This window comes from Dendrobates tinctorius, unplaced genomic scaffold, assembly GCF_039654945.1.
Source record: "Dendrobates tinctorius isolate UK_male_01 unplaced genomic scaffold, ASM3965494v1 ptg000008l, whole genome shotgun sequence".
NCBI lineage: Eukaryota > Metazoa > Chordata > Amphibia > Anura > Dendrobatidae > Dendrobates > Dendrobates tinctorius.
The window spans coordinates 17,619,718-17,645,034 of record NW_027361676.1 but is presented as its reverse complement, the minus strand read 5'-3'; the positions used below and the strand labels follow the sequence as shown (position 1 = coordinate 17,645,034).

At 42.9% G+C, this 25,317-nt stretch overlaps 1 protein-coding gene across 3 annotated transcripts in view; it reads right to left on the bottom strand.

The window, feature by feature from the left end:
* The window catches only part of LOC141090646 (uncharacterized), a 149,856-nt gene that overhangs the window by 26,291 nt on the left and 98,248 nt on the right, over positions 1-25,317 (bottom strand). For all 3 annotated transcript variants that reach the window (XR_012232418.1, XM_073576400.1, XM_073576401.1), the window contains 6 exons: positions 23,712-23,818; positions 23,326-23,431; positions 21,390-21,489; positions 12,061-12,100; positions 5,919-5,970; positions 4,795-4,906 (listed from right to left, as the gene is read on the bottom strand). Coding sequence is in view for 2 of the 3 variants with exons in the window: in XM_073576400.1 (XP_073432501.1) it covers positions 4,795-4,906; positions 5,919-5,970; positions 12,061-12,100; positions 21,390-21,489; positions 23,326-23,431; positions 23,712-23,818 (517 nt within the window). In the remaining variant the exon portion in view is untranslated. The remainder of the gene's footprint in view (positions 1-4,794; positions 4,907-5,918; positions 5,971-12,060; positions 12,101-21,389; positions 21,490-23,325; positions 23,432-23,711; positions 23,819-25,317) is intronic.

Here is a 25,317-nt window from a genome sequence, read left to right as displayed (position 1 = left end):
TTTTTATCAGAAAAAGGGGGGAATAGAACCCCGCTCCCTCCTGTATGTTCGGGACTTCGGAAAGGACCTGCTTGTCTACCAGGTTCAGGATTTCTGATTCTAAGGCCAGCTGTTCTTCGATCGCTTTCCTGATAGAGGTAACGACAAACGTTGCTTTTGGCTGGCGAATAAAGGGGATCTTCAGGCCTTCTCTTATGATGCATAGGATCCAGGTATTGGAAGAGATCTTTCCCCAGGCCTGAGAAAATAGCGCCAATCTCCCCCCTACCAGAATGCTGGCGTCATTGTGGGGATATTTTTGAAGTGGAGGTGCCTCCACCAAACATAAATCCGGACTCCTTTTTTCTTTTATCTTCCCATCTTCTTCTATCGGCCGGAGGACGACCCCTGTTGAATCTTCCTCTTCGAAAGGGCGGCCTTCTCTGATCTGCTGGGAATCTGGGAAAGCCTTTCTATCGCTTGCTTTCTCCAAGATATCATCTAAATTTTTCCCGAATAAAAAATGACCATCGTAGGGGAGAGAGCACAGTTTAGCTTTAGACTGTAGGTCACCTGGACAGCCTTTAAGCCACAACGCGCATCTGGCGGCATTTGATAATCCTACCGCCCTAGATGTCAACCTCAGAGTCCGCCGAGGTGTCTGCCAAAAAAGCTGCTGCCCCGTGCAGAAGATACACATCTGCCAGTATTTTTTCTCTTGGGACTTTTGACGCTAGTCTCTCTAACTGCTGCAGCCAAACCAATAGGGAACGTGCCGTGCAGGTGCCCGCTATTGCCGGCTTCAATCCTCCTGCTGCTGCTTCCCATGCATGCCTTAGATAGGAATCTGCTTTTTTGTCTAGCAGGTCCCTAAGAACCCCTGAGTCTTCCAAGGGCAGAGCCGATTTTTTGGAAGACCTGGACACCGCTGCGTCGATCTTTGGGACCTTGTCCCATATTTCTGCATCCTTGTGCTCAAAGGGGTACAGTCTCTTAGAGGAGGAGGGAAGAGCCCCTGATCTCTCGGGTTGCCTCCATTCTCTCTCAATGAGTGCTTGGACCTTTTCATTAACTGGAAAGGTCCATTTTTTCCTCTCTTGTAGTCCCCCAAACATGACATCCTCCAGGGATTTAGCCGTTTTTTCTTCCTGTAGGCCCATCATTGCCCTGAGGCCTTGAGGAGAGCATCCGTGTCTTCTACTGGAAAACATGGCTTACCACCCATGTCACTATCTGAGGAGTATGAGGAGGATGGGTGTTCGGTCTGAGACAAAGCCAAGGAGGAGCCTGACGTGGAACTAGGGGGATTCTTCCTACTCTTTTTCCCTTTTTTCAACAAAGCCTTAATTGAACCTTCCATCTCTGACCTAATGGCCGATATAAGGTTGGTTGCGAAACTAAGCGCTTCTTCTGCCATAGTTCGCTGGATGCAACTGGCGCAGAGGTCTTTCTGCCAGTCTCTTGCTAGGGGGCTTTTACATATGGCACAATCCCTATTGTTCTACTTGCTCTCCGCTTTCTTAGGCTTTTCCTACGGGGTTAAACATACAACAGGGAACCCGTATTAACAGATTGCTAGCATTCATGAAGATTACTCACCACCCGTAATCAAGGGTACCGGACTCAGAGGCTGTGTCGGAGCATGAGATCTATGCTCTCTGGATCTTGAGGAGTCCCCCGACCTGCGGCTGGGGCGACTGCTGCTTGAACGGCTTCCATGCTTGCGGCCGGAGGGCTGCGAGAGTCGGTGGAGACGGCGATCGCTCCTGCTCTGACTCCATGTTTGCCTGCCCGCTATGCCGCTCTTCCTGTTTAAATATACCGCCTCCGTCCGGGTGGGTGTCTTCTCCCCTCCCCCCTGCGACTGCTGGCCGACCGCTTCAGAAAAGCCGGCCTCGCACCCGGCGCCATGACACCGTCGCCTAGCTGACGTCAGCCGGCGCGCCCATGATCCCTTGCGCCGCGATGTCAGCGGCCGGAAGACGCCCGCGGCTCTCCCTCGCTAGGTGCTCTGGGGGAGCGAGAAGCGGTGGAGCCTCCAGGAGCCCACACGAATCCAGAGCCCCAGGGATCACCGGGGACTGTGCTTCCAGGACCCAATGGCCGGTGCTACAGGCACCCTGTTCTTCCCACGCCGGGACGGGCCTGGGACCTTTACCCATGACAGGCACCGCTGACAGTGGGATTCCCTCCAGGACAGGAACCCACCTGAAGGGGGGGGGGGGGGGAGAGGTGCCACCCCTTATATCTCAGTAGGTTCCTGTCGCGGGGCGGATCCCTCTCTCAGGTGTGCTGTCATGGGTGAAGGGAAAATACTGATGAAACAACCACTCACACACTTACCATTTATGGAGGGGGTGGTTGCTACCTATTCTAAATGAACACACATGGTTTTCATAGGGTGCCAGTCACACATATGCGTGATGCAAGTACCGGCCATGTGGAATTACTGTATGAGTTTGGCTCAAGAGCAAAGTTCCAAGCAGGCTCAGGAGCTGAGCCTGCACCATGTAGTGCAGAACCTTGCTGTGTTGCATAGCTGGCACTCAGCAGTAACTAATGCAATCAGAGCCATCAGCATTTAAAATGATCCAAATCAGAACTATCAATGGTGACTGCAGCATTTAAATCCCTACATCATTTCTAATGGCCACTGGGCAACTGGAGCACAGTGTGCCTATTTGTTGCCATAGCAACAAAGGACCCCCATGTCTGCAATGAGAGTTCTACGAAGGCCAGCCTATTTCACAATACTCTACAATACTATTTTACTTCAGTGCATTGTTTAGGTGATAATAAATCACAGGATCAAGTAATTATTTGTTAGTCTATGTGCCCACGTAGCGATTCTGAAGCAGAATAAACCTGAGCAGAATTGCACACCCTGCTCCCGGTAAAACGCATGCGTTTTTTTTACGCGCTTTTGTAAGCATTTGTCAAGCGTTTTTGCATGCGTTTTCCTAAGCGTTTTTGCCCATATAATTGATGGTATGCGGAATTGCGTGCGATTCCGCAAAATTAATGAACATGCTGCGTTTTTAATCGCTAAGCGTTTCCGCAGCGGTTAAAAACGCACCATTGGCACAACATGTGCGTTTTCCATTAGAAATCCATGGAATGCTTTTCTTAAGAGTTTCTGCAGCAGAATCGCTTGTCTAAAAGCGCTGCAGAAACGCTTAAAAAACGCTTCGTGGGCACACAGCCTTACACTACACACATTATAATCACTCCCTCCTTTTCCCCAAATATGTAAATATTGAAAAAAGAAATTGTTATTGCTACATGCGTAAATTCCTGATGTAAGAATATTTGCAATTAAGAATTGCATTTTGTTTTTCGTTTGTTTTTATCATCACTTCACAGGACATGGAATTTTTCTTTACTATTTTTTTCACTACATTTTTCATTATGATAAAATGAATGGTGTCATTCAAAGCATCAACTTGTTCCATGAAAAAACAGCCCTCATAAGGCTATCTTGAAAAATTTTAAAACGTTTGTGCTCTTGAAAAAAAAAGGTAGGTGAAAAAAAAAAAATCAAAAAAACAAAATGCAAAAATGAAAAATTGTCCTGTTCTGAAGGGGTTTTACAGCGCTTCTCCCTTCCATATGAAGAGGTAAAAAGCACTGTTGACATGGTACCCATCAATAACATGTCATATATTGGTTGTCAGTCTGCTGCAATGCAGGCTCCACTAGATGGCAGTAGAGTGGACGCAGAACTGCACCCAATCAGAGCAGGATTGCTATGCAGCAGCCCGGCTACCACAGGTGGTAGCAGATTAGTCAGATAGGCCGAGTCAAGCAACACACTGTAGCGTGGTACAAAAAGGAATAAACAAACTCATGGTCAGAGGCAAGCCGAGAAGGTCAGCCAAGTCAGAACCGGGAGGTCAATACACTAAAGGGGAACACTGAGTCAAAACAGGAATGGGGAAAACAGAGACACGGGTTCAGCCAGCAAATGCAGGAGGACAAAGCAGAGCAATCAGAGACAGCTACAGCAGCCCTAGTCAAAACTATAACTGACATAGCCTGCAGGAAGCAGCGGCAATAAATATCAAACCTGAACCCAGATTGAGGCTGAGAAGGGTTAACCCCTTCATGAACAGATCAGGAAAAAGGGAAAACAGGACTCCAACTCCAGTCTGGATCATGACATTGGTATAACTGCTGGGTTAACATGACACTTGTGGCTGACACCTCTAACTTCGAAATATGAAAGTTTAAGGAGATGGATAACCATCTTAATGATTTCTAGGGATATAACATTTGAGACCACCACCAATCACAAGAATGAAAAAGACATGTGTTCCAGTAAGATTTTCCTGCACAGCGGCACACTCAGCTGCCTGGCTGTGCAGCAAAATGAAACAAACAGTGTTTTGACAAGTGGTCCAGGAACTTTGCAGTGAAAATACAGAAGTGGACGGAACACTGAAGCAAAGCTGTAGCTATATCAGAAAAGGCTTGAATCCCCCTCAACCAAAGCAATCAAAGTGATGCCGTGTTCTAATGTTATGCCATCACTTACTGTGACGGGAATACACCTTCATGGGGGATCTGCTTGGTTGTAGATTCCAGCTGAAGGGTTTATCTTCTAAAGACAACATTCTATCCACAATTCCTGTTATGCCATATGTACTGTATATCATAGAAGGGATGGGGGGTTCTGCGTTGGGACTCCCCACTGTGAGACACAATAGGAGCAGCTCCCATTCTTACAGACTCTAGAATTGGTTATACCTATGAAGACCATTCATCTGCAACTAATCAAAGTAAGAAGAGTTGTTTAAGAATCTATTGTCTCAATACCTTTGGGCACTTCTGGTGTTACAGGCTCCACGGCAGATATGTATTCATCCACAGTGAAAGAATGATCATCCACAAATTTTTCTATATGTTTTCCATCCATGAAAATATCAATCTGAAATACATATAAAAACAAAAGACTTCAAATTGGGACATTCAATAGCTGATTATAAAGATCTAAGACCTAAAGGCGTATTCTGACTTTTGATACGAATGTCATATCTGTAAATGTCTGATGGGGAGACATTCCACCTATAGGAAGAATGGGTCCCATGACTTCCGTACTGACTAAAAAGGTCAATTGTGTCCAATTATAGTAAAAGAATAAGCCAAACAAGAGCATGGCCATTTCCATTAGTTCTGTGTGCTGGGTCTCAGATTTTTTGGCTGCCAAAAAGTTTTCCTAGGAAACTAAAACCTAAATACAAACGCATTTGCTCACAAACTCTACTATGAATAAAATAGCTGAGAGGAGGGCAAGATCAACAGGATCATTCACAACGTATGGTTGAACATTGAGAAATGTAATCCAACTGCTAAATGTGTAGGGAAAGGACTTATTATTAAAGTAAATCTACTTGGAGAACAACTTATGCCTGATTGATGTAGTTTATATTCATTTCGATAAACTAACTTGTTTTCCTAAAGGGAAAAAACACAAAAAGAGAAGAGTGGAAATAAGCCTCACCATGTAAGGCATGGACGTTTGCTCCTCACTGGTATAGCTTGGATACAAATCGTTTGACCGCCGGAAAATTCACAGAAAAAAAAAAAAAAAAAGAGGAAAAATGATCCATATGGCCAGTTCTGATCTTTATTTCACACGGTTTAAAAAGCGGATTGTCCAGACAATTAAAATATAGAATATGCGTAGAAAGGGCACTATGATAGAATGGGCACTATGACTAAGGGCTTCGGCCAGAAATGCGCCAGAATAGGCACTATCTTTTAATTGTCTGGACAATCCGCTTACTAAACCGTATGAAATAAAGATCAAAACCTATTTATCAAAAATAGCATATGGATCCTTTTCCTTCTTTTTTCCTGTGTAACTCGTTCTCCTATTTTCCGCTGCTATGCATTTTCATTCAATAAATATTAGATACGTAATACTCAAATACACTCACATTCACATATTTCCTGGGGTACAGGAAGAAAAATGGTTTCAGAACAGGAGACCTGTGATGGTAAATGAAGGTCATTAGTGATCCACAACTCCAGAATAATATTCATTCAATGACAGTATAACGATACTATGAAAAATTGTCTCCATATATCAAGGTAACGCGAAAAGATATGTCACTTTACTAAATGGTGTGGTTTGTCCTTCTGGTCAGCATCAGATAGGTGCTGCATGAAATGAATGTTAAGGAGTTGAAAACCCTTTCACCATAAGTAGTATTAGGGAACCATCTTTTGGGATCCCCTTCCAACAGCATTGAGCCTGTTACGTCAAACTGCAGAAGGAACCATTCAACCAGCTTTACTTCATGGGTCCTGCAAACAAAAGGCCTCCATACACATTAAACAAATAATCAGAACGTGCCAATCTATGGCCAACAACCCAATGTGTATGGGGAGCTTACTGACTCTCCCCCAACAGATGATATAGGGGAAGAGAATTATCTGACTTTTAGATTTCCAACTTAAGATCTTTTTCCTTTGGAAAAGAAACAAGCTTCTGCTAGAGGAGCCTGGCAACAGTTCTCTTTTGCTTGGCCAAACTAAGCATTCCATTGTATGGAGGAGTTGTGATCTTTCAGTCGACAGCTATCTAACCCCTTAACGACCGCCAATACGCCTTTTAACGGTGGTAGTTAAGGGTATGGTACTCCACAGCGCCGTTAATTAATGGCACTGTGGAAAAAGTGTATAGCACGCCCCAGAGTTGGATTTTCTCCGGGGTCTCAGCTGCTGGGGGTAGCCGAGACCCCAGAGAACATGATTCGGATCGGTTTTTACCGACCCCGGTTTTGCGATCGCAGTTATTAACCGTATAACGGCAACCGCAAAAAAAATAAGTCCAATGTGCCATTTAATTTCTCTCTCCTCTGACTTGATAGCAATTCAGAGGACAAACAAATAGGGTCCCCGATCCCCCCTGTGCACCTCGGTCCTCTTGCTCCCCTCCCATGGGCGCCGCCATCTTCTTCCGGGAAGTAAATGACGGGTGCATGCGCAGTGCGCCTGCCGAGATCTTCCGTCCGGCACCTGGCAACAATAGGAAGATTTTTCCTATTGGTTCATTTCTGTCACTGTGATAGACTATCACAGCGATCAAAATAAAAAAAATAAAAAATAAAAAAAAAGTAAATAACCCCCTTTTTATCACCCCCTTAGTTAGGGAAAAATAATGAAATAAAGAAAATATATTTAATTTTCATTTTTCCATTAGGGTTAGTTAGGCTAAAGTGAGTTAGTGTTAGGGTTGGAATTAGGGTTCGGATTGGAATTAGGGTTAGGGTTGGAATTAGGGTTAGGATTAGGGATAGGGGTGTGCTGGGGTTAGAGTTGGGATTAGGGTTAGGGGTGTGTTGGGGTTAGGTTTGTGGTTAGGGTTATGATTAGGGTTGGGTTTAGGGTTAGAGTTAGAATTGAGGGGTTTCCACTGTTTAGGCATATCAGGGGGTCTCCAAACACGACAAGGCGCCACCATTGATTCCAGCCAATTTTGCGTTCAAAAAGTCAAACGGTGCTGCCTCCCTTCCGAGCCCAGACGCGTGCCTAAACAGTGGTTTACCTCAACATATGGGGCATCAGCGTACTCAGGGCAAATTGTACACCAACTTTGGGGGGTCTAATTTCTCCTGTTACCCTTGGGAAAATAAAAATTGGGAGCTAAAAAAAGTCACTTTTGTGGAAAAAAAAAAGATTTTTTATTTTCACTGCTCTGCGTTATAAACTTCTGTGAAGCACTTAGGAGTTCAAAGTGCTCACCACACATCTAGATAAGCTCCTTGGGGGGGGTCTAGTTTCCAAAATTGGGTCACATGTGGGGGTTTCTACTGTTTAGTCACATCAAGGGCTCTACAAATGCAACATCACGCTTGCAGACCATTCCATCAAAGTCTGCATTCCAAAAATGTCACTACTTCCCCTTCGAGCCCCGACGTGTGCCCAAACAGTAGTCCTCCCACATATGGGGTACCAGGGTACTCAGGACAAATTGGACAACAACTTTTGGGGTATAATTTCTCCTGTTACCCTAGTGAAATTAAAAAATTGTGGGCTAAAAAATCATTTTTGTGGAAAAAACAAATGATTTTTTATTTTCACGGCTCTGCGTTATAAACTTTAGAGAAACACTTGGGGGTTCAAAGCTCTCAAAAACACATCTAGATAAGTTCCTTGGGGGGTCTAGTTTCCAAAATGGGGTCAATTGTGGGGGGTTTCTACTGTTTAGGCACATCAGGGGCTCTGCAAATGCAACATGACGCCCACAGACCATTCCATCAAAGTCTGCATTCCAAAATGGCGTTCCTTTCCTTCCAAGCTCTGCCATGCGCCCAAACAATGGTTCCACCCCACATATGGGGTATCAGCGTACTCAGGACTAGAGTTGAGCGATACCGTCCGATACTTCAAAGTATCGGATCGGAATGGATCGGCCGATCTTAAAAAAAAGTATCGGTATCGCCGATTCCAATACCGGAAGTCCCATTCAAGTCTATGGGACTTCCGGTATCGGAATAAGAAAAACCCTATTTTTGCCTTGTACAGCCTCTATGGGGTCTGTACGGGCCTTTCGGGGGGCTGTGCCGGCCTGCCAGGGGGTCTGTGCAGGCTCCGGTGGTCTGTGCCGGCCTGCCGGGGGGCTGTGACGGCCTGCCGGTGGTCTGTGCAGGCTCCGGTGGGCTGTGCTGGCCTGCCGGGGGGCTGTGCCGGCCTGCCGGTGGTCTGTGCAGGCTCCGGGGGGCTGTGCCGGCCTGCCGGGGAGGCTGTGCAGGCTTCGGGGGGCTGTGCAGGCATCGTCCGATGGGACTACAAGTCCCATCGGGCGATGCCTGCTACCATGACAGTGATTGACACATTAGCCAATGATGGGACAGTAGTAGTCCCATCATCCGGCTAATGTGTTGAATGTAAAAAAAAAAAAAAATTACATGCTACATACATGCTACATACATACATACAACATGCATACTACATATATACTACATGTAACATACATACTACATATATACTACATGCAACATGCATACTACATACATGCTACATTCATACTACATATATACTACATGCATGCAACATACATACTACATATATACTACATGCATGCAACATACATACTACATATATACTACATGCATGCAACATGCATACTACATATATGTGGTATGTATGTAGCATGTAGTATGTATGTAGTATGTATGTAGCATGCATGTAGCATGTATGTAGCATGCAGTATGTATGTAGCATGCATGTAGTATATATGTAGTATGTATGTAGCATGTAGTATGTATGTAGCATGCATGTAGTATATATGTGGTATGTATGTAGCATGTAGTATGTATGTAGCATGCATGTAGTATGTATGTAGTATGTATGTAGTATATATATATATATTTTTTTTAAACATTTAACACATTAGCCGGATGATGGGACTACTACTGTCCCATCATTGGCTAATGTGTCAATCACTGTCATGGTAGCAGGCATCGCCCGATGGGACTTGTAGTCCCATCGGACGATGCCTGCACAGACCCCCGGACATCAGCACAGCCCCCCGGCAGGCCGGCACAGCCCCCCGGCAGGCCGGTACAGACCCCCACAGGGTGCACAGACCACCGGCAGGCCGGTACAGACCCCGGGCAGTCCACACAGCCCCCCGGCAGGCCGGTAGAGACCCCCGGAAGGCCCGAAATGACGGCGCATCATGATGCGCACACACCGCGCATCATGATGACGTCATTTCGGCTGTCAATCAACTTTGAACTTCCGATTCCGATGCCCATGCCCGATATTGAAAAAATATCGGATGTCGGTATCGGAATTCCAGTACAGCAAGTATCGGCCGATACCCGATACTTGCAGTATCGGAATGCTCAACACTACTCAGGACAAATTTCACAACAACTTTTGTGGTCCAATTTCTCCTGTTACCCTTGGGAAAGTAAAAATTTTGAGGGTGAAAACATAATTTTCGTGGAAAAAATATGATTTTTTATTTTCACGGCTCTACGTTATAAACTTCTATGAAGCACTTGGGTGTTCAAAGTTCTCACCACACATGTAGATAAATTATATAAGGGTTCTAGTTTCCAAAATGGTCTTACTTGTGGGTTTTTTTTTCACTGTTTAGGCACATCAGGGGCTCTCCAAATGCAACATGGCATCCGATCTCAATTCCAGCCAATTCTGCACTGAAAAAGTCAAATGGCGCTCTTTCCCTTCTGAGCTCTGCCGTGCATCCAAACAGTGGTTTATACCCACATATGGGGTATCGGCATATTCAGGAGAAATTGCACAACACATTTTGTGGTTCATTTTCTCTTTTTAAACTTGTGAAAATAAAAAAAAATTGGTTCTGAAATAAAATGTTTGTAAAAAAAAATTAAGTGTTATTTTTTCCTTCCACATTGCTTCAGTTCCTGTAAAGCACGTAAAGGGTTAATAAACTTCTTGAATGTGGTTTTGAGCACCTTGAGGGGTGCAGATTTTAGAATGGTGTTACTTTCTGCCATATAGACCCCTCAAAGTGTCTTCAAATGTGAGGTGGTCCCTAAAAAAAATGGTTTTGTAAATTTTGTTGTAAAAATGAGAAATCGCTCGTCAACTTTTAACCCTTATAAGTTCCTAACAAAAAAGTTTTGTTTCCAAAATTATGCTGATGTAAAGGAAACATGTGGGAAATGTTATTTATTATGTATTTTGTGTGACATATCTCTCTGATTTAATGGCATAAAAATTAAAAGTTGGAAAATTGCAAAATTTTAAAAATTTGCCATATTTCCTTTTTTCATAAATAAACGCAAGTCATATCGAAGAAATTTTACCACTAACATGAAGTACAATATGTCATGAAAACACATTCTCAGAATAAGCGGGATCCGTTAAAGTGTTCCAGAGTTATAACCTCATAAAGTGACTGTGGTCAGAATTGTAAAAATTGGCCTGGTCATTAAGCTGCAAATTGGCTCAGTCACTAAGGGGCCAAGTCTAATGAACATGCCCAACTAAAGGGGAATATATCTGCAGGATATCACCAACTCAAACTATTTATATGCTCATGCAGCTCTTTCAAAGACAAATCCAGGAAATACTCTTAAATTAAGCAGGCCTTTCCATTAGAGAAATTAGAGTTAATAATAATAATCTTTATTTTCATATATAGCGCAAACATATTCCACAGCGCTTTACTGTTCTGATAATCAGTATGTTGATGTTTTTTCTAGTTTGACAATAGGTGTATTTATTCCCTTATATAGCGCCATTAATTCCACAGCAAATTACAGACTTTATCATCACTGTCCCTGATGGGAAACACGCAAACACAGGGAGAACATACAAACTCCTTGCAGATGGCCCCATAGAAATCTATTGGGGCAGCAAAAATGGCCAGCAAAAACACGGTAAATGTAAAAGAATCCTAAGGAGCCAAGATACACCTTCCATTATACTTTATAGAGGGAGTGAGGTGAATTGAGGAGTAGAGTGATAAAGAAAACCGAGGAAGACAGAAAGATGGTGCTGAGCTTTCTAATAAGTCTTTCACCTCACTCCAGTTCTGGATTCACATCTACACAATTTAGTACTGTTGCATAATTTCCTTCATGCTGCTGCTTCCATCAGTGTGCCAACTAAGGAATGACGAGCAGAAATACATCTCATCCATCTCTGTGTTCTGTGCTATGTATGGAAGACATGTTTGTATTTCAATCATTTATAGAGGATTTCCCCTTCCATAAAGATGGCCAGACACCTTAGATGTTGGTTGGCCAAAAGCTCGTTCAGCCAATCTTTATTCCTCTTCAAGCGCTTATAGGGCAAGTGTTCCTGGGTTTTCATTGGAAAAAGTGGAGTAAACCACTGCCAAATACATCAGGCTGTGGTATATCTCCTACAAGAACAAAGGCATCGGGAGCTTAAATTCAACATACTAATACATTGTATGTTTGAAGGCATCTATACACATTAAATAGTTAAACAATACAGTAGAATTCAGTGGACAATATTCTAAAAAGAATATGGGGCCTTCAAAATAGGAATTATAACCAATCATAATGTCAAGAAAAGCAATACAGCACAGAGCAGAAATGTAACACTCACACCCGAGGACGTCCACCAACAATAGCAGTGAGACCTGGAGCTACGGAAGAAAAAATAACAAACATGAAATGTTAATATATTGTAGCTCTCTGCTCAGCCTGTATGCATGTTAGATAATTTGATCTAAAAATTCAAACATCTAATAGAAGAGCAAAAAAACAAATGAGGTGAAGATGTTAAACCTTGTTTTAGGAAACTTCTGACAGGTCAGAACGGTAAGGATCAGCTCACATACAACCAATAATATAAATGACACTGACGACTGTAGAACCAGAAGGTTGCCTAAGGCTGTGTTCACACACAGCGTTTTTTTAGCGGTTTTTACCACGGTTTTCACTATAAAACCGCTAAAAATAAGCTTCCCAGTCATTTCTATGCATTTTGCACTTTTTGTGCACATTGATGCGTTTTTTACCGCGAAAAAAACCGCATCACGGTAAAAACCGCAGCATGCTCATTAATTTTGCGGATTTTTCCGCGGTTTTGGCTTCCTCCATGCGGTTTGAAACTGCTGCGGAAAAAACCGCATCAAAACCGCGCAAAACCGCCGCGGGAAAAATAGGTGCGGTTTCTGGGAGGGGATTCAGGTTTTTGAGCAGAAATTTTCTGCAACGTGTGCACTTAGCCTTAAGGCCGGGATCACACATGCGAGAAACACGGCCGAGTCTCGCATGTTAATACCCGGCACTGCCGCCGGCACTCGGGATCGGAGCGTGCGGCTCCATGTATTGCTATGTGGCCGCACGCTCCGCTTTGAATGCCGGCGGCAGTGCTGGTTATTAACATGTGAAACTCTGCCGTGTTTCTCGCATGCGTGATCCCGGCCTAAGATTAGTAAAAGGATCTGTGGCAGTATTTGTAGACTGTCTCATATTGAAGCTTAGATCTCTTCTTTTGAAGTCATATCTTTTCTAGTCTCAGACAACTCTTTGTTGAAATCCAAGAAAGCAATAAAAATGTATATTCAGTTGGTTTTGCATAGATGGCCCACTGCTGCCACTGACGCTACCCACATCCTGAGACCAGTTTGAGCATTTAGGGCCCCTAGAGAATTTCTTCTTTTCGGTTTTGTTTTTCTTGGAAGATTATTATAGAAAATGCAAAGGGCCAGTTCATCAAGATCGGGGTAGTTCACACCGGTCTTGACAAGGTGTGCTGGAGTCACACGTTCCCGATTTATGAATCATTAATGTCATGCACCACCCCAGAAATCTTATTCCAGTCAGGTACTGGAGTGATATTTCTGGAGTAGAAAACACCACATTCGTTGTCATGAATTAAACAAGCTGTGGTGTCCCACCCCAGCTCCGCCCATTTTGGCAGAGCTAGGAGAAACTGGCTTGAAAACACCAAAAGTCACAAAATTTGGGCGCAAGTTCAAGTTGTGCCTAAATTTTGCAACTTTTGAAATCTTTTATGCCAAAATTTTGGCATGAAAGTTTTGATAAATAGCACACAATTTGTATAAAAACCCAGATGAAAGGACTAGAAACCGCCATGTAGAGAGCAAGCTAATGACTGAACTGTGTCCTTCTCACCTGCACCAAGAAGATGGGAACAACTATCTGGATCACACCCTGTTCCTATTAAAGGGGTTGTCCAGGTTTGTTCTTTCACCACTGTGGACGTGATGTGAGGAGATGTGAAGCTCCATCACTGTGAATGTGATGTGGGAGACATGTGATGGTCTGTCAGAAATGTGGATGTGATGTGGGGACATGTGAAGCTCTAACACCACTGTGAATGTGATGTGGGGACATGTGAAGCTCTAACACCACTGTGAATGTGATGTGGGAAACATGTGAAGCTCTGTCACCACTGGGGATGTGATGTGGGGACATGTGAAGCTCTATCACCACTGTGGATGTGATGTGGGGACATGTGAAGCTCTATCACCACTGTGGATGTGATGTGGGGACATGTGAAGCTCTATCATCACTGTGGATGTGATGTGGGGACATGTGAAGCTCTATCATCACTGTGGATGTGATGTGGGGGACATGTGAAGCTCTGTCACCACTGTGGATGTGATGTGAGGACATGTGAAGCTCTATCACCACTGTGGATGTGATGTGGGGACATGTGAAGCTCTATCATCATTGTGAATGTGATGTAGGTGTGAAGCTCTATCATCATTGTGAATGTGATGTGGGAGACATGTGATGGTCTGTCAGAGATGTGGATATGATGTGGAGACATGTGAAGCTCTGTCACCACTGTGGATGTGATATGGAGACATGTGAAGCTCTGTCACCACTGTGGATGTGATGTGAGGACATGTGAAGCTCTATTACCACTGTGGATGTGATGTGGGGACATGTGAAGCTCTGTCACCACTGTGGATGTGATATGGAGACATGTGAAGCTCTATCACCACTGTGGATGTGATGTGAGGACATGTGAAGCTCTGTCACCACTGTGGATGTGATGTGGGAACATGTGAAGCTCTGTCATCACTGTGGATGTGATGTGGGGGACATGTGAAGCTCTGTCACCACTGTGGATGTGATGTGGGAACAAGTGAAGCTCTGTCACCACTGTGGATGTGATATGGAGACATGTGAAGCTCTGTCTCCCCTGTGGATGTGGTGTGGGGGACATGTGAAGCTCTGTCTCCCCTGTGGATGTGGTGTGGGGAACATGTGAAGCTCTGTCACCACTGTGGATATGATGTGGAGACATGTGAAGCTCTGTCACCACTGTGGATGTGATGTGGAAACATGTGAAGCTCTGTCATCACTGTGGATGTGATGTGGGGACATGTGAAGCTCTGTCTCCCCTGTGGATGTGGTGTGGGGAACATGTGAAGCTCTGTCACCACTGTGGATATGATGTGGAGACATGTGAAGCTCTGTCACCACTGTGGATGTGATGTGGAAACATGTGAAGCTCTGTCATCACTGTGGATGTGATGTGGAAACATGTGAAGCTCTGTCACCACTGGGGATGTGAAGTGTGTGATTCTGCTGCTTTCCACAGATACAAGATCACTGTTCTGTTATTTCCAATACTGCAGTGATGTCATAGGTCAGCGCAGGGGCAGATTACAGACAGCCAATGAGTGAGCAGAGAGCGGTGCTGGACACTGAGGCCGGGCGGGGCCAGCTCTGGCTGTAAGGTTAGATAATAAAGCATAGGGAGCGTCAGTTTGGTGGAGCCCCAGGTAAACAAAGTGGGTGCAGGGGAATGAAGTGAAATTCAGAAGGAATGAAAGTCAGAAACAAAAAACAAAATTTATAGGGGTGTTCAATATCAAATACAGAACAGATTAGCTTAACATAGTAACATAGTTTTGAAGGCTGAAGGAAGACCTTATGTCCATCTAGTTCAGCCTATTTTTTAGTGCAGCTGTTCTGCATTGTTGATCCTGGGGAAGGCAAAAAAAACCACAGAGTAGAAGCCAATTTTCTCCATAGGGAAAAAAAATTCCTTCCCCTATGCTGGGACAACCATCTACCTATAAGATAAAAAAAAAATTGGATTTCGGGGTCAGACAACCTCTTTAAGTGTCAACAACACTGTCAAAGTCAGATGAAGCCCAAAGGATATAAAAGGATTATTAGGCACATTGCGGACTACCATCAGCGCTCTGCAGGTCCCTGCAGCGATAACATTCACTGGACCTCTATAGCCGCTCGCCAGCCTCCATGGTCATGTGCCATACATGCAAGCATCACAGCTGAGGTATGTAATTGGCTGCTGCAGTCACATGAATGATGTAAGCGATGTCATTGCTGCAGGACCAGCAATACTGAATAAGGTGAGTAATAGTCATTATTATACCAATACTTCTGACTATTATACTTATATAGTGCAGGCTAAGAGCATGTATAGCAAATCCCATGAAAGTGGTTGCTCCACATTTCACATCCTTATCATATATTATAATGCCGAACTGTGGGAAAGTGAAGGTCTCAAGTTAGAACGGATCCATATCTCTTTCCGTCAGCAGTGTTGTTTTGATGACATGTATAGGGAAATACACTGTCACCAAGCCATTGCCCTTGTTGCTTAGGAAAGGTCTTGACATTGCGAGCCATTATCTGTAAGAATGGGGTCAAACAGGGAGTAGGTCAAACCGTTAAACTTATGACTTCTTTTGCAAAGAGTCTTTAACTTGATATGTACTTGTTATCAGTCATAATATTTATAAATAACGGAGCACTTTGAAATCTCAAACTACACTAACCAGCTGCCATTGTGGAGTCAAATGGGGGTCATCGCAATGTGAATTGCAGGTCACTTGCTCACACACACCCTATGCCCTGTGAAGGCTTGCAGATACTTTTTTACAATTTTGATAACATAAAAAAGGTAATCAACCAATTTCAATGCAAAAAAAAATAAAATTAAAACCACCCACATCTTTTTATTATTTTCTAAAGTTCTTTGATATTTTCATAGCAAGAAATAAATCTAAATGCTTTATAAGAATAATTCACCATTCTGACAAAGCTCTGAAGCCTTCGGTGTTACAGTAGGGCAACACAACTATAAAACTAGCCTAAGAAAACGAAAAGCAGATCTTGACGCTTTCATGTTCGAGAAATGATTTGATTATTTTGTATGTTGAACTTCGAAAAGGTCTGATGCCGTTTTATATCAGAAAGTAGAACAGTAATTGAAGTCAACAGAATTTAACCCGTTCCGGTCCAGACAATTTACGGTAACTCAAAAATGTTAAAGGGGTTATCCAGGATCATGTTAATTTTTCCTTATGGGTGTAAGAATTTACAGGCAGGTGATTGCCAACTACCTGCTTGTTGTGCCTGGCGCTGATGACTGCAGGCTCAGCACGGTCATGAACCACTACTGCCAGAGCTTCTGAGGCTTCTGGTGACATTACGTCAACAGGTCAATGTCTGCTCTTCCGCTCTGCTGATATGGCGGGATTGTCGATGTTATGAGGATTGACAGCCGACTCCCCGCTGCTTAATTGTGGACAACCGGCTGTCAATCAGAATGAAGTCAGCAGTCACCCACCGTTGACAAAGCAACCCGGAAGAGTAAGAGCTTCTTTGTTGGCTGTCGGTTGAATGAAGCAGCAGAAATATCGTACTTGACGGTCAATTCTTAGCTCCATGTGAAAAAAAAAAAAAAAAAAAATACTGTAGTCCCGGATAACTCCTGTAAGGAATTATTCTCCAGTTTTTGAAAAACTGCAATGTTCTTGTAAAAACAAGCAAATATGCAATTTATTAAAAATCCTCAAAAATGGATAGATTTTTAATTATATTGTTTATTGATTATTGCATAGATTTCCAGTCACCGCTGTGGAATATCAGAGGTGGTTGGTCTAAGGAAAAAGTGCAAGCTAGCAAGCTCTTTTCTTTAGAACTTACAACTGCTGCCCTGAAGCTGGTCAGGTTACTGGATATGGCCATCTTCAGTACGCCAAAGCTCTTCTGATGCTGCAGAGGCCAGTATCCTAGGCATGGAACACAATGCTTACAAGCTCTTTTCTTTAGAACTTACAACTGCTGCCCTGAAGCTGGTCAGGTTACTGGATATGGCCATCTTCAGTACGCCAAAGCTCTTCTGATGCTGCAGAGGCCAGTATCCTAGGCATGGAACACAATGCTTACAAGCTCTTTTCTTTAGAACTTACAACTGCTGCCCTGAAGCTGGTCAGGTTACTGGATATGGCCATCTTCAGTACGCCAAAGCTCTTCTGATGCTGCAGAGGCCAGTATCCTAGGCATGGAACACAATGCTTACAAGCTCTTTTCTTTAGAACTTACAACTGCTGCCCTGAAGCTGGTCAGGTTACTGGATATGGCCATCTTCAGTACGCCAAAGCTCTTCTGATTCTGCAGAGGCCAGTATCCTAGGCCTGGAACACAATGCTTACAAGCTCTTTTGAGCTGCACTTACATGTCCTGCTTTGAAGCTACCCAGATTTCTGGAGCCAACTGATACAGTACAACTTCACTGTCTGAGCACTCTTTCGTTACTGCAGAGGAAAAGCTGCTTCTGCTATTGCATCATAGAGCTTACAGCTTGGTCCAGCGGAGCAGCCATGCCAATCATTGGGGAGCAGTCATATTCCACGACTTGGGAATCATACAGTATTGAATTATATTGTTTCTGTTGTGTTACAATGCAATAAGTTTTGACTTTTTGAAGTCTGCTCCCTCTCTCCCTGTCTGCCTCCCTAGTGCTGATGAATGTAACCCCTCCCTTCATCTTCCTCATTCTGAGTGTGTCAGACATGTAATGATGTTCATATCTTACATTTCAGGTTCAGAATAGTCTTTTGTCTACTGTATATGTGCAGAACTACAATAATTCAGTTTGAAAATAACCAATCTTATGGAATCTTCGTATGTCCTTCTTGTAATCGAGTCAAGCTATCTGATTAAATATCTATGTGTGAGTACTGGTACATAGAGATATCCATAAAAATAAAGTCTAAAGCGCCTACTCTCGCAGCCTAGTTATGGAGTGGTGAAGATAGAACATGAGAAGATCCCATTAAGCTCAGCATAGTATATTTACAGAGCACTGTGCCCACACAATAGGACATGGGATTGTAATCTTGCTGTAATCACTAGCATCAGGGTGAAAGTCTGCACAAAGCCATACAACCCCTTAGATGAATCTATAAAATGGAACAAATGGCTCTACCTTTATGCACCCTGTTAAGCATTCTAACTGTAAAGGATACAAAAATATATATATAGTGCAAGCTCTGCATTTATTCTGAGACCATAAACTCTTAATATGCTTTGGGATTTTGGTGGTAGATTAACTAAACTCATGAGCATGACGTTATGTAAATGAGAAATGACAGGAACATTCATTGTGTTAATTTAAAGCATTTGACCATTGATTGAACTCTCTTGTGTAAATAAAACTTTAAGTACAAAAACACATCCATCTCGGTATCTTCACAGTTCAGGACTATCATACTTTAAAAGGTCATGTTCAAAAATATTATTGCTAATCATATTTAAGCCCCCGTTACACACTGCGATAATGCTAGCAATATCGCTGTAAAGTCACCGATTTTGTGACGTTACAGCGATATTGCTAGCGATATCGCTGCATGTGATACTTACCTCCGACCGGCTCCCCCGCTGGTTATCGCTGATCGCGCGAGAAGCTGCTGGACCATTTCTTGTCGTCAGCTTCCTGCGGCGCTTCCTGCTGTGACGACGAGCGGCGCGTGGAGCCGGGCGGGAGGATGCAGGATCGCAGCGTCTGACAGGTAAGTAGCGATCCCTGTCCCTAGCGATGTCGCTGGTGAGATCTGCCTGAGTGGCAGCTCACTAGCGACCACCTAGCGATTCATCAGCGATCCTGACCGCGTCATATCGCTGGTCGGGATCGCTGGTGAGTCGCTAGGTGTACCCTTACAGATAATAATGAAATTGTAATGAAGCGAAGAAAATAAGAGATACAAAAGAAATAAAACCAGCCAAATAGGGTTTTAAATCTCCAGTGATTACGGGGCATCCTCTTTAATTTTGGACTCTCTGTATATCAAGAGCATTATGTTGAGGCATTTAAAGGGTGTGACATTGGAACGTGGTCTTTAAAAAGGGCAGAATTTAATTCTGTAAAGATTTGAGGCCATCTGTGATTTCTGATTTCACTGACCAGAAAAAAAAAGTTTAGCAATCATGATTATGACCGCATTCACTGGTGGTAGAGAAAGACTGCTCTCTGTCGCTGCAAAGGCTGTTTTGACAACTTTCTTATGCAAATTGCCAAAGTGCCTAATATGTAGTTGACAGCAGCATACATATTTTTAACCATCACTAAATAGTACATAAAACATCATGCACACAGTGGAAACTCCCTCAGTAGCTCTAGATGGCAAAAAGCAAACACTGCCCTTTTACAAAGTAACTACTGCATTTTGCAGCATCAGGGCAAGTGGGAAGATAAGGTCAAATTGATAGTAGATATGCCTTTTCTGTGGTGGCAGTGGGCTGCTATTTTTAAGCTGGGGGGGCAATATCCATGGCCCCTTACCAGCCTGAGAATACCAGTCCCCAGCTGTCTGCTTTAACTTGGCTAGTTGTCAAAAATAGGTATGATCCCACACCATTGTTTTTTTAATTATGTAAAAAAACTATGTGGGGACCCTTCTATTCTTGATATCTAGCCTTGCTAAAGCTGGCAGTTGAGAGTTGCAGCACACAGCTGTCAGATTTACCTGGCTGGTTATCAAAAATACAGGGGAACCCACATCATTTTTTTTTACCATTTATTTATAGCACAGGAACTGGCAGATGAATATTCCAATCAGCCGCTGCCTGCTCTCACTGTTATTAGCATCAGTAGGCATAGTTTAATGGGAGTAGTAGTCCCATCAGCCGATGCCTGTGACCATAGGTAAACCTTTTTCCTCCGGTCACAACTGCTTGCTCCTGCAGTCATCTGACAGGGAGAGCTGCAGCTCTGATTGGTGGTAATAATCTTACCACCGATCAGAATAGATGACAGTGTGAGAAAACCCGGAGTTTGGGGTGTCGACACAGAACAGTAACACAGACTTCCTGGTGAAGTCCGTGCCTGAACAGTAGGTGTTCAGAACAGATCACGAACTTTACCGTTCAGGTTCAACCATCTCTCGTCAATAATTGCACAGAAAAAAATGGAAACTAATTTACAATAAATTGCTGCAGTTTTGTAATTCAATGTTTGGTTCAAACCAAGGCCCCTTTTCATCAAAGAGATTACGCTAGAAATCACATGGAGTTGCGTACATTTTTGGGGGAATTTTCACTCCAGTTTCACTGAAACGGGTAGACCTGGGGTGCGATGCCACAGCTAGTCTAGTTCATGATGAGCAGTAGTGTACCGTATGCCAAAAATCTTAGTGGTGCATATCACTAGTCAAATGCTCTGAATTCATGCACAGGCATGCGGCACTTAATGAACCAGAAGCCTCTGACTCCAACACGCTCCCTCATAAAGACCAGTGGGAACATTTCTGGTCTTGATATACTGGGGCATATTTGTATTATTTGTACAAGCGACATGGCCAAAAATCAGTCTGCAAAACAATAATTTGTGATAAAACTATATACTTTTTTGTCGCAAAATTCAAATTACAGTAAGATTTTTGGGCCCCTTCAATGCAGTTTAATCAGTGCACAGTCAAATGTAGAAATTGGTTTAGTGTTTACACTTTTCAACTATATTGTTAAAAGGGTTGTCCCCTTTCAGAAAAAAAAATCCTATAAGTTCCAATAGTAGTAAATAACAAAACTGTGCTTTACTAACCACTATACTACTAATGGAGCTTATTGTAAAAACTTTTCTGAAATGGGACAACTCATTTAATTAGATAACATGAATAGTAGTAATACATTTACCCATTCCAGTGCCTGCAGGTGCAATCTCCCGTGCAAAGATTTCTAGAGCTTTTTTCTGCTTGTGATGAACACCAAGCCAAATGACGGCTTCCCGAGCAAGCTGAAATGTGTCAGAGTATTACTAAAAGCACAGAAAAGCATGAGGCTTGTATTTTACACAGCAGATCATGCAATAATATCATATTTATTTATAATATACAGTTTGCCCACTTTATTTTAGCAGATGTGACCGGGTCACAATTTTGTAGCTTTTATTATTAATATTACCGATTCTCATCTTGCGCTTGTAAGTGCAGTTCTCACAGACTGCACAATATTTCTGTCCATAAAATGGATTTTGATGGAGGAGCATGTGACCAGACCGGTCCATAGGCCTCCTCTAATTGAACACCATCTTTTCAATCGGAGAGGCTGAATTACAGGTCTGATCATATGCTCCTCCACCAGCAGCGATTTAGAAAATAGGACATCTGAGAATTCGGTGAGGAAATTTGTACCAAGAAGTGCAAAAGCAGAACCTGTAATACTTTTGTGTTAGTAAAAGCTACAAACTCATTTCCCCAACACATCTGCTTAGAAGATAAAAGAGGCCAACTAGTTTAACATAAGTTATGAGCCAATTTAAAGCACTTCTCAAGCGTTTTTTTTTCCCCACCGCTGGAGTGGTGCTTTAAATGTAAGCTACCTGCCCCCAGTCATAAACTCACCATCCGGCAACGTAACTGTTTTTCGGCGCCGGTCCAGTACGTGTTACTATTTTGTGAGTGTAGCTTCTGGGTGGACCGAACACAGAAGCTACGTAACAAGCTCTCAATGAAAGTCTATGAGAGGCAGAATGAGGCCAGAACAAGGCTCTCATAGAGTCACATTGATTAGTGACCTCCGGCGCGCTCCATGAAACGCTGGAGCAACCGACAAGTCACAAACTGCAGGAGACGGACTGGAGCGGTGGCGAAAACAGATGAAAATACCAGAAAGTGATCAGACAGGAGTTAGGGGACTTACATTTTAAGCAACACTCCAGAGATTAAATTAAAAAAAAAACAAACAACCCCCCCCCCGCTGGAATTGTGTTTTAAAGGGAAACTGTCATTACAAAATTAGCTAAGCTTAAATTTTTTTTTTATATGCATTTCTTATTGTTTTTCAATTTTTTTAGTTTTTCATCTTTTATTTTCCATATCACAAACTGTTAAAAATACAATATAGGAATCACAAAGTTTTCACACTGACCATTAGGGCTTCTTTAGACTTCCTGTTCAGAAAAATCAATGTGTACATTAGCCACAAAGAACAGATCCCAACCCTATCTTTTACATAGAAGAATTTAAGCAGAGTGTGCCAAGGTCATTTTTATGGACGTTGGATCAGGGTAAGCTGTGACATTGCCTACTGTGAATAGTGGCTCCTGTGTCATCGGGTGTGTATAGAGGTTTTCCTTGGCATTGCAATCCTGCCTCTGCCCATAAGAAGCCTTGCTGGAAACACAAGGAGTAGGAGTCTAAATAAGCCCCAGTGGCCACTGTGCAAATTGAAAGATTACCAATTTTACATTTTTTTTTTTTAATAAAGATCGGGATTCTGTATTACTATCCATAAAAGGTCCATAAAAAAGTATTTCTTCCAGATATAAGGATGGAAAGTGCCAGTAGGTAGGTCAAACAAAGTTAAAGAATTCATTTTCTAGCCTCTGTTTTCCTCATTCAAGTGAATGGCTAAATTGAGGGAACAATTGAATAACGTTTTTCGGCTATCAAATGGGAGCACCTGGCAGTACTCACTGGGGAGCAGAAAATGCTGTACATGACAGTGAAAAATCTAGTATGCCTAAACATTTGATAATCTGGCATTTATAAAGCCCTGTTAATCTTGAAGATATTTTACTATCCCCAACACAGTAATTTACAGAATGCACACACAACCTGGAAATCCTTACCTCCTTGCCTCTGGCGTTTGGCCCATACACATCTTCAGCACCAATAATCTGCAAATGCACTGAACTATAATCCTCCAAACCAACCTGTGTAAACATTTCTCGAGTTCTAAAAAAGAAGAAACAAACAGGAAAGTAGCAATAATCATCACAGGTCAACCTTTTAGGAAAGTCTGCTTGTCTGGCCTATGTAGGTAAACCACAATCCAGGTGCTGCAAGGTCAAAATAGGAAACAACAGTATATGATCTTCCAAGGACACTATCTTAAATTAAAGGCCAAACTTTATTTGCAGAAAGACAATAAAAGTTGTGGAGTAGAATTATACCGGACATAAAGATGGAAAAGTATAATATGCATTTTAAGAAATATGCAAATAAGAGTTATTACCGTCTCAGAATGCTCTCTGCTGTGCGTCTTCCTTTCTCTGCGGACCTTGGTCCTCCAACAGCACATACAGCTGTAGCTCTATATCCATCAAGATATGTGGCACATACCTGGTTACAGGTATTAAAGTTTATACAATCAAAATCTAGTTGTAAAATTTATAAGAACAGAACAATTATTACAATTTGGAAAGCAAATTTTGAATTTTACCAAAATTAGCGGACAATTTTACTTGTATATCAAACAATATTTTTGCCATATTTTGTGTCCATTCATAGTTTTCTTTTGTGTTACCAAACATACACAGCTCTGGCAAAAATTAAGAGACCACTGAAAAATTTTCAGTTTGTCTGATTTTTCTCTTTATAGGTATATTTGAGTAAAATGTAAATTGCTCTTATATTCTATAAACTACTGACAACATGTCTTTGAATTTCCAAGCACTAAATTTTGTATTTTCAGAAAATGAGAAGTGGTCAAAAGAACAAAAATGCAGTGCTTGCAGACCTCAAATAATGCTAAGAAATCAAGTTCATAATCATTTAGAAACAACAATACTAGTGTTTTAACTCGGGAAGAGTTCAGAAATCAATATTTTGTGGAATAACCATGATTTTTAATCACAGCTTTCATGCGTCTTGGCATGCTTTCCACCAATCTTTCACACTGCTTTTGGGAGACCTTATGCCATTCCTGGTACAAAAATGTAAGCAGTTCTTCTTTGCTTGATGCTTTGTGACTATCCATCTTCAGGGTACTTCACACTAAGCGAGATAGCCAACGAGATCGCTGATGCGTCACCGATTTAGTGACGCATCAGCGATCTCGCTGTGTGTGTGTGGCACGCATCAACGACCAGCCCCCCCGCCGGGTATTGCTGATTGTGAAGGAATGTCCTGGGCCATTTTTTGATCGTTGGTCTCCCGCTGGCCAGCACGCATCGCGTAGCAGCGGGAGACCAACGATCAGTGAGCTCCCAGCGCTGTAAGCAGACGCTGGAAGCTGGTAACTAGGGTAAATAGTGGGTAACTAAGCGCGCGCGTCCCTTAGTTACCTGCTGTGTACCCTGGATACCAGCGTGCTCACGCTGGGAGCTGGTAACCAAGGTAAACAGCGGGTAATTAAGCGCCGCGCATGCTTAGTTACCCACTGTTTATCTTGGATACCAGCTCCCAGCGCGCACACGCTGGTATCCAGGGTAAACAGCGGGTAATGTTGTGAGTTCATTTTCCCCTTCATTACTGAGGCCCGAGGAACTCCCTCTTCTGGTAAAGAAAGGTAGTGAGCCTGATTATCAAACACCTGAGGCTGATGATGATGACTGGCTGAGTGGAGTCACTGACTGGATATAAGGCTTCCGACGCCCTTTTGCCCTGCGGGTGATTTCTCTGTGGGATCCTTGGAGACCAGTCTGAATTCCTGCTCCTCTAAAGCTAAGTTTGCTGCTCGGCCTTTTGCATTGGTGCTTTGACTTTGTTTTGCTTTGTTTTTCTGGATTTCTGCCATTCCCTGCTGGGGTGTGCTGAATTCCTTTAGCTCTGTCTTCTGAAAATACCTGAGTGCTGAATTAGTTTGGAAAGCCTAGCTGCTTCAGGGCCTTTTTCATATC